At 39.6% G+C, this 15,335-nt stretch overlaps 1 protein-coding gene across 19 annotated transcripts in view; it reads left to right on the top strand.

Moving 5' to 3' along the window:
• NRCAM (neuronal cell adhesion molecule) overlaps positions 1 to 15,335 on the top strand; it is a 273,084-nt gene that overhangs the window by 190,989 nt on the left and 66,760 nt on the right. For 11 of the 19 annotated variants that reach the window (XM_073239054.1, XM_073239045.1, XM_073239059.1 and 8 more), the window contains 5 exons: positions 6,640 to 6,840; positions 8,989 to 9,006; positions 11,743 to 11,848; positions 13,799 to 13,995; positions 15,124 to 15,246. In XM_073239054.1, the coding sequence (XP_073095155.1) occupies positions 6,735 to 6,840; positions 8,989 to 9,006; positions 11,743 to 11,848; positions 13,799 to 13,995; positions 15,124 to 15,246 (550 nt within the window). In that variant the 5' untranslated portion in view covers positions 6,640 to 6,734. Of the gene's footprint in view, positions 1 to 2,800; positions 2,884 to 6,639; positions 6,841 to 8,988; positions 9,007 to 11,742; positions 11,849 to 13,798; positions 13,996 to 15,123; positions 15,247 to 15,335 lie in introns of those variants that run through there. The other 8 variants (XM_073239056.1, XM_073239060.1, XM_073239058.1 and 5 more) reach the window with 3 other exon arrangements.

Below are 15,335 nucleotides of genomic sequence, written 5' to 3'. Positions count from 1 at the left end.
GCCACCACAAGCACTATTCTGTCAGACCTCGTAGAGAATTGGAACATGGGATCCCAATAGTTTTAGGGGCCTGGGTATCATAGTGCGAGAGGAACAGGTACTCACAGCCCCTGTCAGGTGTTCCACCAATGCTGCGGTCACACAGAGGCCCTCTGACTCTCTTTCTGCTGATCCTGAGGCTTCCCACTGGCTGCATTCTGCTCCTGACAGCGTTGGTATCCTCTGCTCACTCGTGGTTCTTCATACTGCCTCCCTCTCTATGATCTTTGGCCTCTCTTCCTGCTGCAAACTGTTGACTCACTCTCTCTTTCTGCCTCATGTTCACCCTCCCCCTGAGAAGGGCATTTGTTAACCACGTTGCTGGTCATTCTTCAGCCCTTGGCAACAGCCGAGTCATCCCACAGCTGCTGCCTGTGGTCAGACACCCACCCCGATGCTTCGAGCCTTGATCAGAATGGTGGGGTCAATGCAGAATGGCTGACCATGAGGATGGCTAGCATTCAGAGTGACACAGTCTCCATTCTGTTTAGGCAGCTGTGATTGGATTTGGAGGTGGGAGTGAGGAAGGCGTCCTTTTAGAAACATTGTCCTCTTTCTCTCCTGCTCCACCCATCCTTCCTTTTCCAGTCAGCTCTGTCACCCCTGAGGCTGATCCTGACAACTGCCATCAGATTACTGTCTGGACAAGTGGAAAACAGGTGCCATTCTTGGTCAGGGTCACTGTTAGTCTCACACATTCAGACTTTTCATCAAGCATGCTTATCCTTTGTCTTAGGATAAGCTTTGTCTCTAATTCATTGTTTTCTATTTCCCCTCCTATAAATGCTCTGCTAAACAAAGTTGGTGAAAAAGTCAGTATCCAAATAATTTCATGTGTTGCAAATAACTAGATTTCACTGAAAGACCTTGGCATTTTTGTGGATTTAAACTTCAATGTCAAAAAGGCTTTTAAACATTTTCTAAATCCAAGGTCCTTAAAATACTGTTTTACATATTTTTATACTTTACGCATGGACTATCTCTAGAAGGATTCACAAACCTTAGTAATAGTAACCCTCCCACAGGGAAACTGAGTTGCTATGTTGCTTGCTTTGAATTATATGGTCTTTTGTACCTTATGAAGGTGGTGCCATGTGCACATATTACCTACTTTTAAAATTTACTTTTTAAAATGTGTCTTGTATACATTGTCCTAACTTGCAGCTCCTTTGAAAGGCCAGGGCCAGCATTTGGTATAACTCCGGCCAGCACTACCCACGTGGAATCCGGCGTGAGGAGGCCCCCGGAGTTGTCCTATGGGCAATGCTGTGAAGATCTTTTGTGGATATTCGGAAAAAATTTGCACTTTTTTTTAACATCAGTGACTAAACTTGGTAATTCTATTGGCTTCTTGGCTAAATGCAAAGTAAGAGGATATGAAATTTTTAGAAACAAAGCAGAAACAGACTCATAACTACAGAGAAACTGGTGGTTACCATGGGGAGGTGGATGGAAGGATGGGCAAAATAGGTGAAGGGAATAAGGTTGTGTAAACTTCCAATAATGAATAAATAAGTCATGGGGATGAAAAGTACAGCATAGGGAATAAAGTCAGTAATATAGTAATATCTTTGTATGGTGACACATGACAACTACACTTACTGTGGTGAGTATTTAGTAATATATGTAACTGGTAATCACTATGCTGTATACCTGAAACCAATATAGTATTTTATTTCAAGTATGCTTTAATAAAAAAATAATAATAAGAGTATGTGAAAGGAGAGAAATGCTGGGGCATCTCATAGTGTGGCAGTGTGAGATGGCTGAATGCTCCAGACTTCTCAGAAGCACTGGAGCTGTAGGTCTGGCACTTGTCATACCATGTGTGCATCCTTCAGCAGACGACTTTTCCATCCTGCTTCTCAGATTCTGTATCAGTAAATTGGGAAATGTAATAGAATTTACCACTTGGCGTTTTTGGTGAAATGAGGTAACTTAATGCATGGAACAGATTCAGTGTGATTCCTGTCACATGGAAGGTACCCAGTGAATAATGGCCATTGAGATCATTGTTTATTTGTGTTTGTTTGTTTTTCCTCATCTACTAAATGTGTATTAAAACCTGCTTTGCTGTTTTATGGAATTTTTATGAATATCAAATAAGCTGATCAGTTATAGTGCTCTGAGGAATGGAGATTTGGGCCATTATCAAGATAAGTTCCCTCATCTATTTCTTGGGTAAAAAAACATCTGTTCATTGTCCTCCTTTCCTTCAGTATTGTTTCAAGTTCCAGCTACCAGATTCCTTGTTGAAACCCTGCCATGGGGCATTCCTTTGGGTTAGGAAGAAATTAGAAACATGTTCCTTGGTGCTTCACAGTTTGCCTTGTTATTTGAAGAGATGGTTACAATCTCTACAGTCACGTTATCCCAGACTACGTACTTTTCTTGGGGTGCTTCCATGGTAGCATCATTGTGTACATTTAAGGATGACTTTGTTGATGTGTTAATTGTGTAAAGTCATTGTCCATTCTCTCCAACCTTCCTTCCAGTCTCAGGCACAAAATCTGCTATTGAAAAGCTCAAGCATGGGCTAGGAATGGGCATTAATGTGCTATTCTTTACAGTAAATATTTAGCAGAACATAAAAAGTAACCATCCCCTAGCTGACTGCTGAAAACGCCTTTCATGGTCAAGCCAATGTCACACCCAGTCAGCCATCCAGTCAGGGAAGCCAGCTCCTGACGGGTCACTAGAGCAATAATTAGTGTGTCCACGGGCGTCCAGTCACATAAGCATATTTGTTTATTGGCTTAGAGAGTAGATCATGTTACATTGTGCAGTGAGCACTGAGCCACCAGTATTGGGATGCTGGGAAGCACAAACAGACTGAATACATTGGTAAGTAATGCATGGCCTTCCGGGTCTGATAGACAGCTGATTGTTTTTAATTAGAATTATTTTATCTTTCACTTGACAAAAATATAAAAGATTTTCTTTTCTTTCTAATGACAAGACTTCTTAATTGAGCAATAGGAGAGCTATGTTTTTTGGCTTAATATGAATCCTTTGTCAAAACATTAGGTTTTTCTTTTAAAATGTATGGCAAATACATTTATGCAGGGCACCATTTGCTCTGTGATTTAATATAAATTTTAGGCCAAAAGAAGTAGGGGAACCTTGAATTGCATTGATTTTCTAGTGATGAACAATTTACTGAAGAAGGGAGATTTTTTTCCCTCATCTGAGTCAGAGGTTCTGGAGATAGTGTGTATGGAAAGTTGCTTGAATGGAGTTAATGAAGTGAAATATTGAAAGGCTTTACTATTTATCATTACTCTGGAACATTTTACTAATGTATGTGGTTTTAAATATTAGGGTGATACATATTGCAAACATGAATCTACCATCTGTCTCATTCAAGCCTGCTTTCAAACATCTGCAGCAAATATTTTTTGTGAATGACCATCTATCTTGTAATAACATACTCTTCTGCCTTGACTAAAGGTGATGCTATTATTTCTAATCTGTGGTTCCATCCATTTTAATGTAATCACATCAAGAGTATAGTTTTAGTTCATGGTTCTCACATAAGAGAGAACGACTATGATTTTCCATGTAAAACTATAAGGCCTATGAGCTCCTAGCAGGGAGGGGCATTGCCTTCAACACTGAGGGTGTGGACACAGTGGTTTCTCACTGTGAGGTGTGCAGACCACTGTACCCCTACAGAGAGAAAGCTCAGCTTTCTGTTGCTGTACTCAGTTTTCACTTTGCCTGAGGCCTGGGGACCCAAAGCTGTCCTTGGGACCGAGTTTTTCACCTATGATGGCATAGTAGGAGGAGTAGGTGATTTGCCATGGGCAGGAGCCAGAGGCTGGGCTGGGCTGTTGTTTTGTCCTCCCCAAATACAACCCATACCACATGCGATTTTGGGTTTTGGTGCAGTTAACTTAGAACTTCTGAAGAGAACCTTCAGTCATCATAGCTCATGACCTCCTTTCATTGTGAGGATTTACTCCTGTCTCTAAGTGCTTTCTCGATTTTTCTTGAATTTCTTATTTTTTCTTTCTGCCAGACTATGATTTAATGTGCAATATTATTTTACTCCTTACATAGTCTGAAAAGGCAAGGCAGGTTGAATGATACTTTCATTCATATGAAGTTGCCTAAGGGTTTTCTCTGTTTTGAAGGATGAGTAGTTAAATCATCCAGGCAAAATAAATAATAAGTGAAGAACTTATAACAGAAATGGTACATAGTTTCTTGAGATCTTATGGACATTACAATTTATTAGTACATCTTTTCAAAAATGTTTAATTCTCCAGCACCCGTTCAGAGAGCTAGGCAATTCAGTTGAATAAACTTGATAAGCTTGATGCACAAATCAGGCACGTATACTATGGTTTTCTCAGTGTCTGGTTCTGCAGTTTTCTCTCAGGATGTGCAGTATTAACATCAACTTGTTTCAGTGCCATTTAGATTCCCTGAAGTGTATGTGTAAATTCAGAGTTACCATTTCAACAGAAAAATCATGAGAAACATAAATAGATTTGATGAAATGATGCAGATATGCTTTGCACACACACACAAAACAGTCTGGTTTATAGTTTGGTTGGATTTGATTGGCTGAGCTTCAATACGTACCTCTTGATATTCAGTGGACCTGACTTTATATAGTACAATATGGAAAAACAAATTTCCTGGATCTTACTTCATATGAATGAAAGTATCATTCAACCTGCCTTGCCTCTTCAGACTATGTATGGAATAAAATATTCGGTAGACTGTGGTCGAACTTAAATGAAACCACATAGCATGGATGTTTCATTTACAAAGTAATACTTATTTTGTATATGTATAATGTCTATGTTTAGCACATTAAATTCTTTTTTCCATTTGTTTGGCAAGAAGTGTTGAACTACATTTGTAATTGAGTTCAAATAAGAACTCCGTTGCTAACAAAACACATATTCATGTTATCAGCATTGTTTCATTTTCCTCTTATACATTTGAGCTCTCTTCCACACACAGATGTGATATGAAACTAATTTGATCATGTTGACAAGAGTTTGGCTTTAAACCAAGTAGTGTAAATATTAATAGCCTTCAGTGGACTGTGGTCGGACTACCTATGTGAGCACATCATCTTCAAAGATCTTAGGTCTCCTTTCCTCCCTCCATTTTTTTTTTCTGCAAATATTCATGAATTCCCTCCCATGTGCCAGGTGCTGAGATAGGCTCTCGGGGACACAGTGGGGAACAGAAAAGATGCCGTTCCTACCCTTCAGAGGCTTTCAGTTCAGTAGGAAACATGAACATTATCAAAGTACACTATCAAGCAAGTCATAACAACCACACAAATAATTCAGTAATTAAGCTGTGGGACCGTCCCTTGTTTGTAATAATAACATCCCTCCTACCTTCCAGAGAGACCCAGGGCCACCCCTACCTTGTTTCATTGATGAGAGACATGATTAAACCTGTCATTCCAGGTAGGACTCTGCTGCTGGTCTATATTCTGGGTGTGCTTATGCTCCTGTGCACGGGGAACACTCCTGGGCAAGGCACACCGTGTCAGGTGATGGGAAAGGGAAACAAAGATAGGAGAGGCACAGTATCAGCCTGCAGAAGGAAGGGAGAGAGAACACGCCTACAAAAGATATCTGTCTCTGTATCTGTCTACATAATGTATGTGATAATTCAAACACAGAATTTCAGGAATTCTTAGGAGGCGAATGACTCCTAGTTTGGGTGTCATCAGCTCATGTTTCAATTTCAACTGATCAGAAATAAATTGGCCTTTGATAAGGAAATATGGTGGAGAGGGCATTCCAGGTCAGAGAAATAGAATAAACAAAGGTAAGAAGGAGGGAAAATACAGGGCATAATAAAGGATTGACCCAAGAAAGAAAAACAGAAACAGGCCATCAAACAAAGAAAAGTTATTTTTGAAACAGGAGACAAAGTTTGTAAGAAAAATCGAGGCTGGATCATTGAGGGTTTTGTTATTACCCAGTTAAGAATATATTCTGCTTTATTTGGTAGATCCCATATGGCCATTCCCAATATTTAACTGAAGAAGACTCTAGGAAAATTGATCATCACTGTCCAGGAAGATGACTGGTGAAGAAGGCCTGGAAATCAGAGCCCAGATATAATCTGTTGCCATAGTCTTGGTTTAGAGATGGGGAAGGCCTGAATTGTGGCTGGTTCTGCTGGTTAATTAGTGATTGGGCTTTGAAGCAAATTTGCAACAATGCCGTGAACTTCCCCAGAGATGATCTCTAGAATGTCTAGAATGGAGAAGCCACTAGGCTCCCCTCAGAAGTCACACTTTCTAACCAATTTGTAAGCCAGGTTTTCCTGATCTATTAGGAACAATGAGGTAGCCTCTGATATAAATGCAAATGTTTAAGATGGAAAAACCATAAAGATGGCAAAGTCAACAGATTTTGCTTGACATCATTACAGATATATCTGACCTGATTTTAGCTGATCTATGAATAAATGATTATCCCAATCTTGAGAGTTAAATATTTAAAAGTTAGCTCCCTTTTAGACTTCATGTATAATACAGAACTGATTTTCTGTGCAGCAGACTCCCTTGTATCCTTTTTTTAAATACACTATATTTCTTACTCTGTCCTTTTTCAGTTCCCTTCGTGAAAATTATTTAAACGTTGCACACAAATCTTTTGTGAAAGAAGAAAAGGAAAATCAGTTTGTGGATCGCAGCAGGAATTAAGCTAATGCAGCTTAAAATAATGCCGAAAAAGAAGTGCTCATACGCAGGCAGAGTGCCCCTGATTCTTGTCCTGTGCCAGATGGTTACCACACTGGAAGTACCTCTTGATCGTAAGTATTAACGTTGCAAAGCTATTAGGCCCAGGAGTCAAAACCTCCCCGGCATTTACCATCACTTTGAACTGTGTGAAGGGAGAAGGTGTCTGTATGACACTGAAAAGCTAATCAAAAGTAATTTGGCTTTTACCTTCAGCACCTGGTGTTTATAAAGAACCTCACTGTAGAAATGCCCATTGAAACAGTCAGACACATTGTCCCCTCCCCATCATTATCTTTCTCCCCCTATGATGCCTTTTGTGTATCATGGTGGGGGGATGGCCTGAGAAAGAATGAGGCTGTGGGCTGCTCTGATCCTCCAACCAGGCGGCTCTGCAAAGCAGTGCTGCAAGAAAACCATTCAGTCACTTTAAAGCAATCACAGGATGCTTCCCCCCCTTGCCCCTTCCCCCTCCTCCACCCTCTCCCCCCAGAGATGCTCAGAGTGTTCTGGAAAAGTTGGGGGGATGGTCCCTCAGCAACCATGCACCCCTTAGTATCCCACACCACACATGACTGATTCACTTTCAAATTCTGAATCTTAATATGAGTCTAGATCTAGGAAATGTATCATATCTAAAGCCTAATGAAAGGTCTTTTTTGGTTTAAAAAGTGTGATCAAAGATTAAGATGTAAATTTTGAGAATAAAACCAATCATCTGAAAAAACACTAAAATAGAGTGAGTAACAGCTCCTGTATTAGCCCCCCCTTTTTCTAGTTCCTAAGCATATGCTGCACTCTCCTGATCTGAGTGGTCTGTTTATGAAAAATAAAAAGAATGCTAGGCTCCAACTGGTTACTTTTTCTGCAGCAGAAAGCAGAATTTCAAATTTGGACAGTTATCGTACTTCAGATTTATCCTGTATCCCTAATCTGCATGACCTCTTTAAATCCATTACCTTCCTGAATAGAACATCTGTTTGGCAAGCTTTCCAAGGTACAAAGATGATAGCACTTTCCTGGGACTATTCAATGTTGGGATGTCATTTCTTTGCCAAAGAGGTTGCAACTGCCAGTGGGAAGACAGTAAGAAGAAATGGTTTATCCCACACTTTGTTGATTTCCTTTGCTGTGCAGTTCTAGTCTCAAGAGCAATAAAATGCAACGTTTTACTTATTTGCAAAAAATATTCTACAGTGACTTCAATTTCAGTTTTCAAAAGAATATATGTGTGTGCATGTATATAATATATAAGTATGATTGGTTAAGCCCATTGGAATGGGAATGGGCCAGTAAGCCTGAACTCTAAATATATAGCAGAGGGAAAGCACTTGAGAGAAACCCTTTTATTCTCCCTTGCGTTAAATATATTCCCCTTTCATTTGGCTGCTCAGTCTAACGGTCAGAGGGAACAGTCACCCATAGCTAACTCACTTATCACTGTGAACGGAGAAGAGGCACAACCGTGATGGAAAGACAGCGGTGTCCAGCCCCGGAGCTCCTGCACTAACCTTTGCAAGCAGTAATGACATTCAGCACTGCAGAATCATTTGGATTGCATACCAGTGTCATTTCTTCCCTACCCCCATTCCTCACATCCCTTCTACACGAGCTGCTCTCTGCTGTAGGTACCTGCAATCCTGGCTGATTGAGGAACTCTGAAGCAGAAATATGCTAATAGTCAGAAAAGTTCAATTACTGACTTGGGGATGAACCAGAGAAATAGAAAAATCTAAAATCAGTGTTGGGTTTGGCTTGGGTGAAGGACTGTCACAATAGCAATATCCCCTTGTTAGGTATTAGCACCATGTGCCTAGTGATGTCTGGATAATGGGGTCAGACCTACACTGTATGTGACAACTCAGATTAATTGTAGATTTCAGCTATTTTTCAAATGGAACATAATTACTTGTCCAACACAATGGGTCTGGGATGGAATTAGCTATTCCTATTCGAGAAGAATCCTCTTTTGCCTGCAGCCTTCCTTTTGTTCTTCCGTATGTTTGCATGGGATAGCCGCACGGGACTAAACCAATCCCTTCATGGGAGCTTCTTTCTCCTACAACTTCACAACCTCACGTGTCGCTGTACTGGTTTTTTAGATCAAATCAGACAGACAAGATGCCCTTTTTATCTTCAGGGTTCTAACGTTCCTATCACTAACATCTGGTTTTCTTTAATCCTGTTTGCCCACACACCTACTGATATTGATGGGGAAAAAGCAAAACTTCTTGAAGACTGTAAGTGTCTTTCTGTAATTACTCAGCAGTGTGAAAATTTGACCGTGTCTGTTTTTTAATTAATACTGTGAAACAAACGTACAATTTAGGTTTTGTGACTAATGTCTTTTTAAGCATGTGTACTTAATGTGGCTAAACATTGCATTTAAATACCAAGAAACAAGTTTAATATATTCCCTGCATGAATTTCAAAGACTCAGGTATTACTCTTTTACTTTTACTGATATTCTGCTCTACTAACATCTGCATTTTATTCACATCTGATGTAACTCAATGAGAAAATTCACAGAATTTAAAGAGTATGCCTCTCTGGTTCTAAATACCCGTAAATGCTTACTGAAATAAAGACATGTCGTTTGGTATCTTTTAGAAGGTGAGTGCATGCAGACGCTTCACCCAAGTCGGCAGCCGTATGCCCTCTCACATTTCTTTGTCTCTGTTCTGGTAGCAGCCCACCCTCACATCGTTTCTGAGTGGCTTGCTCTAAGTAAAAACCTCTGCCACCTCGGACAAGTGGGCAGTATCCATCATCTACCTAAATAGTTTTCAGGTATTTGAAAAATGCCACGATATTGGATTAACCAGGAAAACTATGTAAAATCACATTTTCCCCTTATTACTCCAAAGCATTTGTTAGCTGCCAGATGACCTAAACACTGTCAAGAGGTACATCCAGACAGCAAATTCCTGGCAGTTCAGAGTGGCATCTAAGCCAGCTCTGTTGCAGACACATGAACAGAAGTTCCAGGTCTGAGACCACTAGACTTGCACCTCTGTCACTCGAAGAGAAGCACTGGGCACAGGACCGAGTCATACGTAAGAATGCCGTCGTCCGCCCCCTCCGCCCACCATCCCCGGCTGTGCAACTCTGCTTCTCTCCATCATCCCAGACTCTATGTTCCCACAGCCTAAAGGGTCACCCAAAGGTGAAGCCGGTCCAAATACAAATGATTATGATGATTTCAACATAGCTAACGTTACTGAGCCATTATACTATGGCCTTTGCTAAGAATTTTACAGAAATTATTTTATGTAATCCTCCCAGTGACCCTAGGAGGCTGATGCCACTTTTAAGCCCCTTTTCTCTCTAAGGAAACAAGGGCTTACATAAGTTAAGAGACTTGCTTGAAGTCTCATTGCTGGTAAGAACCAGACTAGTTCTTAACCACCAGACCAAACTGGTGACCAGCTCTGGGAAGTGGCAGGGCTGGAAGGAGGGGGCTCCTGGTATAGTGGTGGAGGCTGTAGAGCAGCTGGCTTTGCAGGAGGATGAGAGGGGTTGAATCTTGCTAAAGGGAGGAGAAATTGATATTCCCAGTACCCTGCATCTAAAAAATACACAATAAATGATGAGAGTAATGAGTTTAGGCTTTGATCTATATTTTAGGTGTTATTTGGATACTTAGTAAATGTCTGCTGGGCAATACCAGCCTGGAGACAGAGCAAGAGAACAGACCCATTTTGCAGATTTGTGAGACATTGGACACAGAAGTGATTGCAGCCCTGGCAACAATTAGCTGCAGTAAGACAAGAGCAGAGGCCTGTTTTTAAACTTTGGGAAATACTTGATTGGTATGTGGGAAAAAGTTCACAGAGGAAGCACAGACTAAGGGTGGAGAGGAAAGGGAAGACCTAGGATATGAAAAACTGAAATGATCCAGATAAGTCTTTGTTCTGGGGGGCTTTTCTGTACATGTAAGATGTTCAGCTGCAGCCCTGGCCTGTACCCCCAGTGCCAGCACCACCCTCCATCCCAGTCATGCCAACCAAAATTGTCTCCAGATAGGCCAAATGTCCCCTGAGTGGTGGGAGCAAATTTCCTCTGGTTAAGAGTCACTGGTCTGTGTCAGTGGCTCTCTCCAGAGCTGTGCAAGGCAGAGGCTTCTGCTAGGAGAGTTCAGTTCATCTCTCTGCTTTGTGCTTTCCTGGTCAAGCCATTTTGCTGCCCTGAGCAACAAAAGAAACAGCAGCAATAGATTATTTCTCTAGTCCCTTCCTGTTCTCATATTCTGTGATTCTGATTTCACAAGAAGGACATGGTAATCTTAGAGTGACTTAAGCATCAGGCATCCAGATAAAGCTTTCTTCAGATTACATTGTTCTGGATCTTGAAAAAAAAGTGAAATGGAAATGTGTCTGCTATAGCACAGAACTTCCAATCCCATTTAACTTCTTAATAAAATGGTTTTATCTTTCTTCCTAATAACCACCTACCTCCTGGTGCTAATAAGACATGTCATCTCTGATTTAACCGTCTTTTTGACATTAACATCTCAAGTTTATTTGTTCCCAACATATATTAATTTACATTAGCACAATGAACTGCAAGTCAGATACTCTTTCCTAAGAAATTTAAGTTTACCCTCATAATAAATTTTATTGAAAAGCATCTTTGAACCAGAGGAATCAGAGAAATTTCTCATTGTTACATCAGAAAAGAAATTGTCATAGTATTAAGCTTGCACTGGTAATTATTTCCCCAAACTCTGAGTGGGAGAAAATGGGCTTTGTGAGTATGTATACAGTTACTAAAAGGAAATTATGCCTTAACTTGAAAGGTTTAGAAGGCTTTTAGTTAAAAATCTACTGAGGTATGTGCTGCCACAGTAGAAATTACTAAAAACGTTTGGAGCATATTTAGTCCAGGGTAGGTGATTTTCATATAGAAAAAAAAAAATGATTGCTATGATGTTAAATGATCTGTTTCTTTACATTATTCTTCTTTCTACAATTAAGTGGTACAACCTCCAACCATTACTCAACAGTCTCCCAAAGATTACATTATTGACCCTCGGGAGAATATTGTCATCCAGTGTGAGGCCAAAGGGAAACCTCTTCCAAGGTGGGTGTGCTCTCTGCTTCCTTAGAGTGCTGACAGTGAACGCTGATGCTAATACTGAACTTAATTGCAGTCCTGCACACTTCCAAAGTATCTTTGCCGGTCATTGTTTTGTCTGTTTAATTCAAGCCTGTTTGTTCTTCTTGAACACCCAGATGATTGTATTCCTGTACTCATACATGCACTTCTTCAAAATGCTCAGAAACTGTGGGGAGCTGGGAAGAGCCTCCTGACGGCTCCCATGGCTGTGACAGGCCAATCCCTTTTCTCCGGGCTTCAGTCTCTTCCTCTATAAGATAAAGTTGAATGTGATGACTTCTAAGATCTCTTCTAGCTCTAAAGGGGTGTATAAAATAGTTCTACATCGGTGTGTAAAATAGTTTTGGAGCACACCCGCACTCCCTCCTTGAGTGTGTACTTTTGTCTTATTATACTACTCTTTGCTGGTAAAATAAGTAAATAAAATAGTCCTGTGTGGGTTTCCAAACTCAGCAGGTTTCAGTATTCAGAATTCTCCACATGTTTCTTGGCATGAGCACTGAATGGCCTTTTAGAGTTGTGAGAGATGTCAGAAGTTATCTGCTCCAAACCATGTAACTTATTGATGGGAAACTAATGCCTAGTAACACAAGGTAACTTACCCGGGGTCCCAGCTGACTAGTGGAATGATCTGTAATTTACGCAGTAATGTATGGAGTGTTGGAGAGTCAGATTATTATTATTATTCAAAGGTAAAGTAGATTTTTAAGTAAAAAGAGCAAAAGTTTCAAAATACTTTATTCCTGTTTATCTGTTATCGCCTTACCAAACCAGCACAGACTGGCGCCTGAGAAAAAAATAACTGGTGCTAATGCTGAAGCAGATCAAAAATTTTCATCAAACGTTTGCTTCAAACAATTTATTAGAAACCCTCTGGCACTAGGCCCTAATGTGATGTCATTTGGTGGGGTTTTCCTGCATTTTCACGCTTACTTAATACCCCTTGTAACTCTCTGGAAGACAGGATTTCTCCATCTCAGCATTATTGATATTTGGAGCCAGATTTTTTGTTGTGGGGCTGGGGCTGTCCTGTGCATTGAGCAGCATCCCCTCCACCACCATCTCCCTCCCTTCCAGCTGTGCGACCATTGCTATAAGGATCAGCAGCAGGAAAGGAAATCTACGTGGGCCAAGAGAAGTTTAGGGAGAATTCATGCCTCTGTAGGGTGTGCCTTTGTTGATCTGGGACTAGTTATAAAGGATCTCACTACATGAGCACTGTGACTTGCATGTAAGGCAATCTTTTATGTAAATAAAACTGAGAAAGAAGAATTTCAGTTGACAATTTTGAAATGCTTCCTAAGGAATTTATAAAATCATTTCTCGAATTAAAACTTGTAAAAATATATTTTGTATAGAATTACCCTTTTTAATACCAGCATTTAAAACACCACTAAACACCTATTTCTTCCCCACCTTCTAACCTACATTTGCACTTTCATAGCTTGAAACTGGTCTGATCACTTTTAAACAGAAACATATATTAGTACTTGTGAAGGCCTTTCTGTTCACATTTCAGCCCAGAGCAAATCTTTATAGACAGGTTATTAACTCTGTGAACAATGAAGTTTACAATTAAAATGCTAATAAAGCACTGAGAGAGTATGCCCCAGAGACCTACATCCTGTATTTTTTTTTTTAATGACAGGCAATTTGTGTGCATGATTTCTTTATTGAGTCTGATTTCAGCCAGTTCTAATGAAGACATGTACCTTAAAATATATGGCCAGAATTTTTTTCTAAGTCATGATTCAATGAAACATCTTAGGTATGGAGCCTATTACTCCTTTACTGAATATTAAAATCTAGTAATTATTTCTAGAAACTCACAAACCTCCTAGGAATGTGTTAAAGAGTAAGTAATCCTGTGTTTTCTGGGCCATTAACAAGCTTAATGCTTTATGTGTTGGACAGCTTCTCCTGGACTCAAAATGGGACTCATTTTGACGTAGATAAAGACCCGCTTGTCGCCATGAAGCCTGGCTCAGGAACCCTCATAATCAACATCATGAGCGAAGGGAAAGCGGAGACCTATGAAGGAGTCTATCAGTGTACAGCCAGGAATGAACGTGGAGCTGCAATATCTAATAATATTGTCATCCGCCCATCCAGTAAGTGCAAACTTGTGGACAAATGTCCCTTTTTAAAGGATGGCTTTGAGACTCAGCATCCATTACATTGCCCAGGTATTATTACAGGAAAGCAATGGCATTGATCCAAATGCTCTGATTTATTTCGCATGTTGCTCCTTTCCACTTGACCTTGAGTTCCTCAGCCTCATGCTTTGCCAGTGAAATGTTTTGCAGACAAGTCCAGAACAAACACCATGGGTCAGAAAAGTGTTTCTTCCCTGAATTGATCTAGTTCTTAATTTCTCATGTATCTTATGTATGGGCAGACTTCCTGTAGCCAGATGGAAATACATCCAATATGAAAAGGGTAATTGAGGTCTAAGTATTATTTCTTTAACATTTTCATTTCAGAGTTTCACTGGAGATAGAGTGTCCTCACTACCTGGATATATTGTGGCTCTTCTTGCAGTGGTCAGCCCCCAGACCCTCTTAACAACCCAAGAACATGTATTGGAAGATCAGTGACCATTTACAGTTCTGGTCATCTTAAAAACTTTTCTTTACTGCATGTACAATATATGTTCATCATTTTAAAAAATTAATTACAAATAAAAAAGGATTTTAAATATTACTCATGAATCATTATATTCAAGGAAATAGCTACTGCTCTTTGCATTTTTTTCTAGGCAGATAAATACAATTTGTTCAAAGCTCATTCTGAAGTACAGTTTTATAACCTTTTCTAATTTATCTACATGTCATGTATATTCTAGTATCAATCTTAAATGTAAGTATACTTACATACTTTTAATACTGTATAATATTCAAAAGAGCAAGTGTACAATTTTTTGTTTAACAGATCTTTTGACATTTAAATGTTTCCCATTCTCTTGTGAAGGATATGTGAAATTATTATGTATCTTCTTAATGATTTATTTAATATAATTCTTAGAAGTAGAACCACTGGCTCAGGATTTACATTATTAATGGCAGTGAATGAAAATTATCATTTTTTTACACTTAACACTGTATTTAAAAACTACTTCCTCATTATCTTAAAACTCTTGAGTTACTATTTCCCCAAAAGCTTAGTTTTTCTTTCTTTCTAGTGCTTCTTTTTATTTTTCAATGCAGAAATAACTTAGAAGTTATTATTTTATTTCACAGGGTCACCACTGTGGACCAAAGAAAAGCTTGAACCAATAACACTGCAAAATGGCCAGTCTTTGGTACTTCCCTGCAGACCCCCAATTGGATTACCACCACCTATAATATTCTGGATGGATAATTGTAAGTTTTAAAACTATGAACTTTCTTTTTTCAAGAGTCTTGTGATTATTTGCTATCACAGTAAATTGTTACCTCTTAGGATGCATAAA

Source organism: Manis javanica, chromosome 6 (genome assembly GCF_040802235.1).
Source record: "Manis javanica isolate MJ-LG chromosome 6, MJ_LKY, whole genome shotgun sequence".
Lineage (NCBI taxonomy): Eukaryota > Metazoa > Chordata > Mammalia > Pholidota > Manidae > Manis > Manis javanica.
Note: the sequence above shows the minus strand (reverse complement) of the source record. Positions and strands in the feature narration are given on the sequence as shown.